The sequence below is a fragment of the Oncorhynchus mykiss genome, chromosome 15 (assembly GCF_057628025.1).
Source record: "Oncorhynchus mykiss isolate SJ-2025 chromosome 15, ASM5762802v1, whole genome shotgun sequence".
Taxonomy (NCBI): domain Eukaryota; kingdom Metazoa; phylum Chordata; class Actinopteri; order Salmoniformes; family Salmonidae; genus Oncorhynchus; species Oncorhynchus mykiss.
In genome coordinates, this window is record NC_143036.1 from 48313772 (window position 1) to 48325943 (window position 12172).

The 12172-nt window shown below is 42.4% G+C and overlaps 1 protein-coding gene across 7 annotated transcripts in view; it reads left to right on the forward strand.

The window, feature by feature from the left end:
* The window catches only part of LOC110490129 (integrin alpha-X), a 57398-nt gene that overhangs the window by 14159 nt on the left and 31067 nt on the right, over nucleotides 1-12172 (forward strand). For all 7 annotated transcript variants that reach the window (XM_090200203.1, XM_036944433.2, XM_090200206.1 and 4 more), the window contains 3 exons: nucleotides 2880-3028; nucleotides 3196-3345; nucleotides 5100-5300. In XM_090200203.1, coding sequence (XP_090056329.1) covers nucleotides 2880-3028; nucleotides 3196-3345; nucleotides 5100-5300 — 500 coding nt within the window. The remainder of the gene's footprint in view (nucleotides 1-2879; nucleotides 3029-3195; nucleotides 3346-5099; nucleotides 5301-12172) is intronic.

A 12172-nucleotide genomic window follows, 5' to 3' on the forward strand; every position in this document is an offset into this window, starting at 1 on the left:
CATCTGAACACTTCCGTATTGACCGAGTCACTGGTGCATCCTGCTTTAGTTTTTGCTTGGAATCAGGAGGATATAATTATGGTTAGATTTGCCAAATGGAGGGTGGGGGGGAGCTTTGTATGCATCTGTGTGTGTGGAGAAAAGGTGGTCTAGAGTTTTTCTTCCCCTCTGGTTGCATGTGTAATGCTGGTAGAAATTTGTTAAAACTGATTTAAGTTTGCCTGCATTAAAGTCCCTGGCCACTAGGAGCACTGCTTCTGGGTGAGTATTTTCATGTTTTCTTATGGCCTTATAGAGTTGGTTTAGTGCGGTCTTAGGGCCAGCATTGGTCTGTGGTGGTAAATAGACGGCTACGAATAATATAGATGAGAACTCTCTTGGTAGATAGTGTGGTCTACAGCTTATCATAAGGTACTCTACCTCAGGCGAGCAATACCTCAAGACCTATTTCATATTAGACATTGTGCACCAGCTGTTATTGACAAAAGACACACACCCCCACCGCTCATCTTACCAGACGTCGCTTCTCTGTTCTGCCGGTGCATTGAAAATCCCTCCAGCTCTATATTGTCCGTGTCGTTCAGCCACGACTCTGTGAAACAGAGGATATTACAGTTCTTAATGTTCAGTTGTTAGGATAATCGTAATCGTAGGGCACCTCAAAAAAATGTCCAATGATTGCATGTTAGCAAGTAGAATTGATGGAAATGGTGTTTACTCACTCGCCTACGGAGTCTCAAAAGGCAGCCTGATCTTCGTCGTCTTTTCCTCCGTCTTTTCTTCACGCAAATGACAGGGATCTGGGCCTGTTCTCGAGAGAGCAGAATATCTTTCTCGTCAGACTCGTTAAAGGAAATAGCTTCTTCCAGTCCGTGGTGAGTGATCCCAGTTTTGATGTCCAGAAGTTATTTTGGGTCATAAGAGACGGTAGCAGCAACATTATGTACACAATAAGTAAAACAAATAATAATTACAAAGCAACAAAACAAAGGAAATAGCACAATTGATTACAGGCATGTAAAATGTCAGCCATCCTCTTCGGCGCCATTTTATCAGTTACCAACTGGGCAGAGGTACAAGAGCATCAACACCTCCACGACCAGTTTCAAGAACGGCTTATATCCCAGTGCGATAAACCATGCAACCTGAGCTGTTTATCATACTTTTAGCACATATAACTGAACTGTTTTTGTTTTATGATTGTTCTTTTTCTGATCCTTTACTGCCTGTGTGTAATGTACTGTCTTACGTGAGGGAGCTCCAACAAAGAATGAAAATGTACGGTGCATTCAGAAAGTATTAAGACCCCTTGACTTTTTCCACATTTTGTTAAATTTCAGCCTCATTCTAAAATGGATTAAATAATTTCCCCCCATCCATCTACACACGATACCCCATAATGACGTTTTTTCTAATGTATTAAAAATATAAAACTTACATTTACATAAGTATTCAGACCTTTTTCACAGTACTTTGTTGAAGCACCTTTGGTAGCGATTACAACAGAGTCTTCTTGGGAATGACGCTGCAAGGTTGGCACACCTGTATTTGGGGAGTTTCTCCAATTCCACTCTGTAGATTTGTCAGGTTGGATGAGGAGCGTTGCTTCACAGCTATTATCAGATCTCTCCAGAGATGTTCTATCGGGTTCATGTCCGGGCTCTGGCTGGGCCACTCAAGGACATTCAGAGACTTGTCCCGAAGCCACTAATGCGTTGTCTTGGCTGTGTGCCTAGGGTCGTTGTCCTGTTAGACTGGGGTAAAGGTTCACTTTCCATCCTGAGTGCTCTGGAGCAGGTTTTCATCAAGGATCTCTCTGTACTTTGCTCCATTCATTTTTGCCTCGATCCTGACTAGTTGCCAAGTCCCTGCCGCTGAAGAACATCCCCACAGCATGATGCTGCCACCACCATGCTTCACCGTAGGGATGGTGCCAGGTTTCCTCCAGGCGTGACACTTGCCATTCAGGCCAAAGAGTTCAATCTTGGTTTCATCAGACGAGAATCTTGTTTCTCATGGTCTGAGTCTTTAGGTGCCTTTTGTCATATTCCAAGTGGGCTGTCATGTGCCTTTTACTAAGGAGTGGCTTCCGTCTGGCCACTCTACCATAAAGGCCTAATTGGTGGAGTGCTGCAGAGATGGTTGTCTTTCTGGAAGGTTGTCCCATCTCCACAGAGGAACTCTAGAGCTCTGTCAGTGACTATTGGGTTCTTGGTCACCTCAATGACCAAGGCCCTTCTCCCCCGATTACTGGCTAGGTGGCCAGCTCTAGGAAGCGTCTTGGTGGTTCTAAACTTGTTTAATTTAAGAATGATGGAGGCCACTGTGTTCTTGGGGACCTTCAATGCTGTAGACATTCATTGGTACACTTCCCCAGATCTGTGCCTTGACACAATGTTGTCTCTGAGCTCTACGGACAATTCCTTCAACCTCCTGGCTTGGTTTTTGCTCTGACATGCAATGTCAACTGTCAGACCTTATATCGACAGGTGTGTGCCTTTCCAAATCATGTCCAATCAATTAAATTTATCACAGGTGGACTCCAATCAAGTTGTGGAAACATCTCAAGGATGATCAATGGAAACAGGATACACCTGAGCTCATTTTTGAGTCTCACAGCAAAGGGTCTGAGTACTTTTAAATTTGTTATACATTTGCAAACATTTCTAAAAACCTGTTTTCACTTCATCATTATGGGGTATTGTGTGTATTGATTGAGGAAAAAGTTATTAAATCCATTTTAGAATAAGGGTGTAATGTAACAAAGTGTGGGAAAAGTCAGGGGTTTTGAACACTTTCCGATGGCATTACTTGAAATACCTGCAAATGGCAAATCAACTTCTTAAACCTGAACTCAAATGCCGCATGTGTCTGTACAGGCTATTCAGTGGCAGTGGCAGAGACAGTGAATGGCAGTATATATTTTGCTGGAGCTCCCAGGTTCAACCACACTGGGATGGTCCTGGTCTTCCAGAGGGATCCTCTCCAACAGGAGTGGACTGTCACCCACAGGATACCTGGGTCTCAGGTGAGAAAGAGACCAGAGAGGCACCCTATGCCCTATTGACCAGAGCCTATGGGGAAATCAGAAGACACTGAGAAGGCAACCAGAATGCAAATTTGTCATTATCATGTTGCTCTTTACCTAATAATGTTTCCCTCCACTGTTTCTCTCTTTTCTCTCTCTCTCCCTAGCTTGGTTCCTACTTCGGGGCAGAGCTGTGTGTGTTAGAGATCCATGCTGGGCCAGGGGAGGGCCGTGCTGAGCTGCTGGTTATTGGGGCTCCTTGGTATCACGCCCAGGGTGTTGGGGGAGAGGTCCACGTCTGTACCCTGGAGACTGGAGTAAGAGTGGCTACATAACACCCCATACATACACGAAGGGCGGAATTAAATAGAACACTGTATTGCATATCTATGTTTTGGTCAATATCATACTAAACCAACCAATTCAGTAGTAGATTAATTGAAATAATTCATAAACTGAAAATGTGCATTATCAATTCATAACTGGTTATGATTCAAGTTGACTACTTTTGTCTGAATGACTCCAACCAACACTGCTGTGTTCATATACAGCTTACAAAAGATTCAAATACTACAGAATTTGAGACACAAATTTCAAACTGACGCAGACCACATTCCACAATTGCCGTTACTGCTTCCTGTGTGTGTGTGTGCACGGCACATGTGTAATTGTTGCTTCATGCACACATGAAATACTTGAAGATGCCGTGCAATCGGAAAGTATTCAGAAAGTACCCTTTCACTTTTTTCCATTTTTTAAAAACGTTACAGCCTAAAAGACAGAACCTTTGCTGTGAGACTTGAAATTGAGCTCAGGTGCATCCTGTTTCCATTGATCATCCTTGATGTTTCTATAACTTGGAGTCCACCTATGGTAAATTGAATTGATTGGACATGATTTGGAAAGGTACACACCTGTCTATATAAAAAGGTCCCACAGTTGACAGTGCATGTCAGAGCAAAATCCAAGCCAGGAGGTTGAAGGAATTTCCCATAGAGCTCTGAGAAAGGATTGTGTCGAGGCACAGACCAGGGGATGGGTACCAAAACGTTTCTGCAGCATTGAAGGTCCCCAAGAACACAGTGGCCTCCATCATTCTTAAATGGAAAAAAGTTTAGAACCACCAAGACTCTTCCTAGAGCTAGCTGCCTGGCCAAACTGAGCAAATCGGGGGAGAAGGGCCTTGGTCAGGGAGGTGACCAAGAACCCGATGGTCATTGACCGAGTTCCTTTGTGGAGATGGGAGAACCTTCTGAAGGACAATCATCTCTGCAGCACTTCACAAAGTGCTGACTAGTCACGATCGAGAGAAAGATGAACGGAGCAAAGTACAGAGAGATCCTTGATGAAAACCTGTTTCAGAGCGCTCACGACCTCAGAAGTTTCACCTTCCAACAGGACAACGACCCGAAGCACACAGCTAAGACAAATCAGGACTGGCTTCGAGAGTGGCCCAGCTAGACTTGAACCCGAACAAACATCTCTGGACAGACCTGAAAATAGCTGTGCAGCGGTGCTCCCCATCCAATCCAAGCTTGTAGCGAGCGCTATACCCAAGAAGACTCGAAGCTGTCATCGCTGCAAAAAAGGTGCTTCAACGAAGTACTCAGTAAAGGGTCTTTAAATACTTATGTAAATGTGATATTTCCGCTTTTTAAAAAATACATCTGCCTAGATTTCTAAAAAACTATTTTAGTTTTGTCATTAGGGGTATTGTGTGTAGATTGATGAGGGAATTTAAGAAAAAATCTATTTTAGAATAAGGCTGTAACGTAACAAAATGTGGGAAAAGTCAATACTTTCTGAATGCACTGTATATCAGTTCCTTGTCATTTCTATTATCATGAGTCATTTCACTCTGTATTTTTGGTCATAGTTAGTTCGACTTCGAGAAACTGTATCAAATTGTGTTATACCCGCTCAGCCACCCTACTGCTGCCAATTCAATCATTTTGGGCCGTTTTTATTGTGTAAGCCGTACCACTGGATTACTGTTATTGATCACCCATCCTACCTCCTTCGTTTGCTGGAGTGCGGATGCCTACCTGAATTCGATTTGATTCCATTCTAGGCACCCAACTGCTCCCTCACCCTGCATGGAGTCCAGGGGAACGTCCATGGTCAGTTTGGGACGTCTCTGTCCCCCTGTCCAGACCTGAATGGGGACGGGTTGCCGGAGCTGGCTGTAGGAGCCCCACTGGAGGACAGAGGACATGGGAGTGTTTACATCTTCCTGGGACGCCCTTGGGGCATCCAGGCCAAATACAGTCAGGTCAGTACTAAATAGACAGCCCTCTTGTTTCTGTCTAAATTTTCTGAAATAAGCTGAAAGCTTGTATGTATTTTGTAAATTGTTTTTTGTCTCAAACTGACTTTTATTCTGTTATATTATTCTGTTCTAAGCACTGCATAACACAGAGACAATTGCAACCATTGATGGCCACTAGGTTATCACCAGCTGATCTCTCGTTATACCAGCAATACACTCTAAAATCACCTGCACAGCTGATCTCAATTGCAACCACTATAGGTCACTAATTGATTGAGGCGGCAGGTATCCTAGTGGTTAGAGCGTTGAACTAGTAACCGAAAGGTTGCAAGATCGAATCCCCAAGCAAACAAGGTAAATATCTGTCATTCTGCCCCTGAACAAGGCAGTTAACCCACTGTTCCTAGGCCATCATTGAAAATAAGAATTTGTTCTTAACTGACTTGCATAGTTAATTAAATAAAAAAAGATCACTATCTGATCAAACTTTGAGTCTACATATGGTAATAAAATACAAGGAAACCATGTTGTATTTGATACCATTCCACTCCAGCCATTACCACGAGCCTATCCTCCCCAATTAAGGTGCCACCAACCGCCTGTGCTGTATAGAGTGGGGCAAAAAAGTATTTAGTCAGCCAGCAATTGTGCAAGATCTCCCACTTAAAAAGATGAGGCCTGTAATTTTCATCATGGGTACACTTCAACTATGACAGACAAAATGAGAAAAAAAATCCAGAAAATCACATTGTAGGATTTTTAATGAATTTATTTGCAAATGATGGTGGAAAATAAGTATTTAAGAGCAGTTGGAGGCCACGGAAGGAGAGTTGTATGGCATTGAAGCTCGTCTGGAGGTTAGTTAACACAGTGTCCAAAGAGGGGCCAGAAGTATACAGAATGGTGTCGTCTGCGTAGAGGTGTACCAGAGAATCACCAGCAGCAAGAGCATCATCATTGATGTATACAGAGAATAGTCGGCCCAAGGATTGAACCCTGTGGCACCCCCATAAAGACTGCCAGAGGTCCGGACAACAGGCCCTTCGATTTGACACACTGAACTCTATCAGATAAGTAGTTGGTGAACCAGGCGAGGCAATCATTTGAGAAACCAAGGCTGTCGAGTCTGCCAATAAGAATGTGGTGATTGACAGAGTCGAATGCCTTGGCCAGGTCGATGAATACGGCTGCACAGTAATGTCTCTTATCGATGGCGGTTATGTCGTTTAGGACCTTAAGCGTGGCTGAGGTGCATCCATGACCAGCTCTGAAACCAGATTGCATAGCGGAGAAGGTACGGTGGGATTCGAAATGGTCGGTAATCTGTTTGTCAACTTGGCTTTCGAAGACCTTAGAAAGGCAGGGTAGGATAGATATAGGTCTGTAGCAGTTTGGGTGTAGAGTGTCACCCCCTTTGAAAAGGGGAATGACCGCGGCAGCTTTCCAATCTTTGGGAATCTCAGACGATATGAAAGAGAGGTTGAACAGGCTAGTAATCGGGGCTGCATCAATTTCGGCAGATCATTTTAGAAAGAGAGGGTCCAGATTGTCTAGCCCGGCTGATTTGTAGGAGTCCAAATTTTGCAGCTCTTTTAGAACATCAGCTATTTGGATTTGGGTAAAGGAGAAATGGTGGGGGCTTTGGCGGGTTGCTGTGGAGGGTGCTGGGCAGTTGACCGGGGTAGGGGTAGCCACGTGGAAACCATGGCCAGCCGTAGAGAAATGCTTTTTGAAATTGAATTTTATAAATCAGTGTATACCAGTGTTTAAGCCTACGCAAGGTCAATGACGACCAGCCAACAGCGCTGTAGAGATCACAATGATGTGTTAGACGTTTCTGATTTGTAATGAACCTGAGGGCTGCATGATACACTGAATCAAGTGCTCTCAGGGTAGTGGCTGAGGCCTGCATATATATAACATCACTAAAATCTAAAACCAACAGTAATGTACATCGTACCAGCTCCTTCCTGGCCTCAAAAGAAAAACAAGCCTTATGAAAGTTGAAAGAAAGAAAGTTGAAGTTAATAAAATCCTATTTTCATCTTGAGCTTCCTTATCAAGTCTACAGGCACAGTGAAGCTCAGCTTATCATCAACCCACACACTTTAACTTGCTCTATAGTATGTCCAGCCAATGTAGCAATGACATGATTTGTAACATGCCTGGCATTTGAAAATACCATGCATTTTGTTTTACCTGAATTTAGAATCAGCTTTGAATCGTACAGATTCTGTTGTATGATGTTAAATGCTCTTTGGGAATTTTCAAAAGCTAAAGATAAACTACTACCACTTGAATAAAGAACAGTATCATCTGCATAAAAATGAACATCCTGTCACGCCTTGACCTTAGTTCGTTTTTTTATGTCTCTATTTTTGTTTGGTCGGGGCGTCAGCATTCTGTTGTTTTTCTATGTGTTTGGCCTGGTATGGTTCCCACTCAGAGGCAGCTGTCTATCGTTGTCTCTGATTGAGAACCATACTTAGGTAGCATTTTCCCACCTGGTGTTTGTGGGTAGTTTCCCGTTTTGTGTTTTCACCTTTTAAGATGTTTCGATTTTTATTTCTTACATTCACTTTGTTATTTTGTATTTTCGTATTCTGTGATAATAAATAATCATAGACACTTACCAAGCTGCGTTTTGGTCCGATCCTTCCTACTCCTCATCCGATGAAGACGAAGATCGTTACATCCGCTGTTTCAATAAGACCCCCAATGTTGTTGATATGCAAAATGAACAACAGTGGGCCCAAAATAGAACCTTGCGGAACATCTGAGCACACCTCTATGGACTCAAGATTTACAACCATCCGCCATTACACAGTGTGCGATTTGATAGGTAATTTATAAACTAATCTAGAGCATGACCAGTAATTCCACAACATTTGAACCTTTGCACTAACACAGCATGGTCCACGGTGTCAAAAGCCTTCGACAAATCAATAAAAACAGACGCACAATGTAACTTCTTATTAAGAGCACAGAGCACATTTAAAACCTTCAATGTTGCTGAAACAGTACTGTGGCCAGACCTAAAACCTGATTGCATTCCATTTAAGATGTTGTTTTCTTGGAAGTAGGTCTTTAGCTGCCTACTAAGGGCTCCAGTATCTTTGACAGTACAGGCAATAGCACAGTGATCACTTATGTCATTTGCAAAAATATCAGAAGCATTAAAACGATGAGGAGTATTGGTTAAGATCAAATCAATCAGAGGATTTCAGAGGATATTTTATATTCAACCTAGTTACACTGTTGACAATCTGAGTGAGATTGTAGGTATTGCACAGAATTTTAAGTTGATCAGAGCTAGATGTTAGCCAGTCCTGATTCAGATCACCCATCAGGACAAACTCAGAATTGACATTCTGTGATAACAATTTGAAAATACAATCCAGAGAGCCAACAGTAGCAGATGGAGGTCTATAACAACAAGATACAACAATATTTAAAGATGAGCCAAGGTTTAGGTTCAAAGACAGATATTCAAATTGCTTAGGTTTAGAAACAGAAGTCAGAACGACCACCGAGAACTTGTCTTTTACATATACAGCAACACCCTTAGATGTACGATCTGTACGAAAAACATTGTTACCATTTATGACTATTTTTGTCTGTAATAGGTTTTTTTAAGCCAGGTTTTAGAAAGCATAAGTACATCAGGGTCGGCAGTTTTTATCCTTATATTCATAAAACCAAAGTTGGGGCGGAAGACTTCTTACATTCATATGCAAAAACTTCAGGCCACTCTGACTACTTAATTCGGCAGGGGTACGAATGTCAGGACCTGGATTAGACTGGACATTTCCAGACAAAAGAAGCAGCAAGATAACGGCAAGTCTAGATCGAGGGTTACAACATTTGGAGTTACAGACAGCACTTGGACGAGAATCCATAGTCACCAGAGTCTTTAACGCCACATATTTAAGGAGATGTGTAAAGTCCAGAGACATGGTTAAGTACCAAGAGAACAGTCCTGACATGTAAGCGCAAGAGTCCGATTTCTCCCATATTGTTCGGGAGAAATGTGCATAGTTCTCATGTGCATTTCCGGAGCAAGCGTGGGGTTTCTCACAATACTCGAGGGAGACACAATCATATTTTGTCATTCACAGTGCAACGGGCTCTAAATGTATCGCCAACATTGTAAAAGCCAAGGGTAGACACCAGCAAAATGAACAACAGCATCATGTTTGTTAAAACAGTCACTAATCAAATATTTAAACCGCTGATCAAAAAAAAAGTCAGCGATGTATGCGTATGATGTAAACGAGCAAAGGTCCGGGGAGAGAGAGAGAAAGTGGCGAGGGCACCCAAGCTACTAACAGCAGCAGTCAAACACCCAAGCTAACTTGCTACTTCCAGACATATAAGTGAGAGAGAACAGCTCACTGAGCATTACTCGCCCTAGCAGAGCTGGTTAGGTTGTTATGTTATCCAAAGTGTTGGTGACCAACTGTGCTGTCAGATTGTCCGTTCGTAAATTCAGAGCTTTTCGCTTTCAGAGCGCACACCGGACCCTCTGGCCGGACCCTCTGGCTGACAACGGCCATATTCAACAGGTGTTGGGTGTTCGTAAATCATCAGTTATTCTGCACTCTCTGGCAAGAGTGCTCTGCAATCAGATTAGATGTAGATGGCCAGACTGAATTTACTGAATTGCAGAGCCTTTTGTTAAGATATGTAGCTAGCTACGTAAACAATTAACCATAATCACCACTCATGACGTTACTACCCTGCATGAATCTGCAGGTAGCTAACCAACCAGGTTCAATGTTAGCTAGCTAACATTAGGCTATAGGTAGCTAAGCAAATAGCTTTGAGATACGAATAATAAGGTCATACATGTAACGTTAGCTAGCAAGCCAACTAGCTAAACAATGAACCATAATCACAACTCATGATGTTACTACCCTGCATGCATCTGCAGGTAGCTAGCTAACCTTGAACCTGGTTGGTTAGCTAACAGCAGTTTTAATACACAATATATTTTAAAAAGAGCAGTGTTAGTTAGGATTACCTAGACGTACTGACCAGCTCAAATAGACAGAAGCGTGCTATATGGCAGACCATTCCGAACTCATCTCTCGGCATGTCCAGCCCACTCATTATCTCAGCCAATCATGGCTAGCGGGAGGGTTGCAGGCTTTTTCTTTGGATAAGCCAACTAGGCTCGTAATTTAACAATTGTATTCGTATTTACAGATGGCATACAAGTTTGTTATTAAGGCACATGAAAGTTCATGTTCAAGAAGGAGAGTTTACGTTCAAACGGCTCTCCTGTGAGGTAGTGACCCGCGACATACGCCTAGTTTCCTGAAACGGGTCACAAATCTGGTTCAAAGGCACATGATTGCTGCGTACAATAGCGATAGGATCAGCAGAGGCATCGAGGGCAGTAAGAGGGACATAAATTAGGTTGCTTACATTGTGTCTACCAATGCCCCTGGTATAAGGTACATTAGATCCCATCCTCCTTATAAAACGTGTTTTGCTTTCAAAAGGTATCGAAATTGTCAACAAAAGTTACACCCATTAAGCTGCAATAATCACGTAGCCAGTTGTGAAGAAAACGAATCCTGCTAAACCGTTCAATGCCACGATTCAGAGAGGGCACAAGGCTAGATAAGATGGGTCTTTTGTTATTGTCTGGCAGAGAGTTAATCAGCACTTTGAAATCCAGTTTAACCTCTTACCGCTTCCCCCCTACTTTGTGCAATTTCCACCTGAAGACATACCCAAATCCAACAGCCTGTAGCTCAAGCACAGAACCAAGGATATGCATATTCTTGGTACCATTTGACAGAAAACACTCTGAAGTTTGTGTATATGTGAATTGAATGTCGGAGAATATAACACAATAGATCTGGTTTAGATAAAACCATACGTTTTTTATTTTTATATCATCTTTAAAATGAACAAGATAAAACAAACATTCAGATAGGATGATGAAACCATTTCAGTGAAAAATATAAGAGGGCAACAGTACTTGTGCAAAGTTTCAGAATGATAACTTCCAAAATGAGTGTGCTACATGACATGAAGTCACCCAGGTGTCCCACACAAGTAGTCCAAATGTACCCAAGTGGCCAAATTGGTGAAGGTATACATTTTGAAACAAATAACTATAAACAAAATACCAAAATGGTATTCTAACACACCCCCCAAAGAAATTGAGAAACAATTGAAATAAAAAAAAGAGAGAAAAAAAATTATTAAAAAAAGATGGGAAAAAAATATATATATACATTTACAAAATAACATGGGTAACTATTTACACACTTTCAATATTTGGAAAACCCTCAGTCCTCTATCAAATCAATTTATATAGCCCCAGCCTAAAACACCAAACAGCAAGCAATGCAGGTGTAGAAGCACGGTGGCTAGGAAAAACTCCCATGAAAGGCAAAAACCTAGGAAGAAACCTAGAGAGGAACCAGGCTATGAGGGGTGGTCAGTCCTCTTCTGGCTGTGCCGGGTGGAGATCACAATGGTTGTAGAGGGTGCAACAGGACAGCACCTCGAGTAAAAATGAACAGTTTAGGGTTCCATAGGCAGAACAGTTGAAACTGGAACAGCGGCAAGGCCAGGTGGACTGGGGACAGCAAGGAGTCATCATGCCAGGTAGTCCTGATGCATGGTCCTAGGGCTCAGGTCCTCCGAGAGAGAGAAAGAGAGAGCATACTTAAATTCACACAGGACACCGGATAAGACTCCCATTCAGAGTCAGTGTCACTGTGAAAGAAAATGTGCAGTTAGAATAGTTTCACATATTAGCCCTGTATCAACAGGTATAATAAACAGATATATAGAAAGTTGAAGGTTGAATATATTATTACCGTAATTTCCGGACTATAAGCCGCTACTTTTTC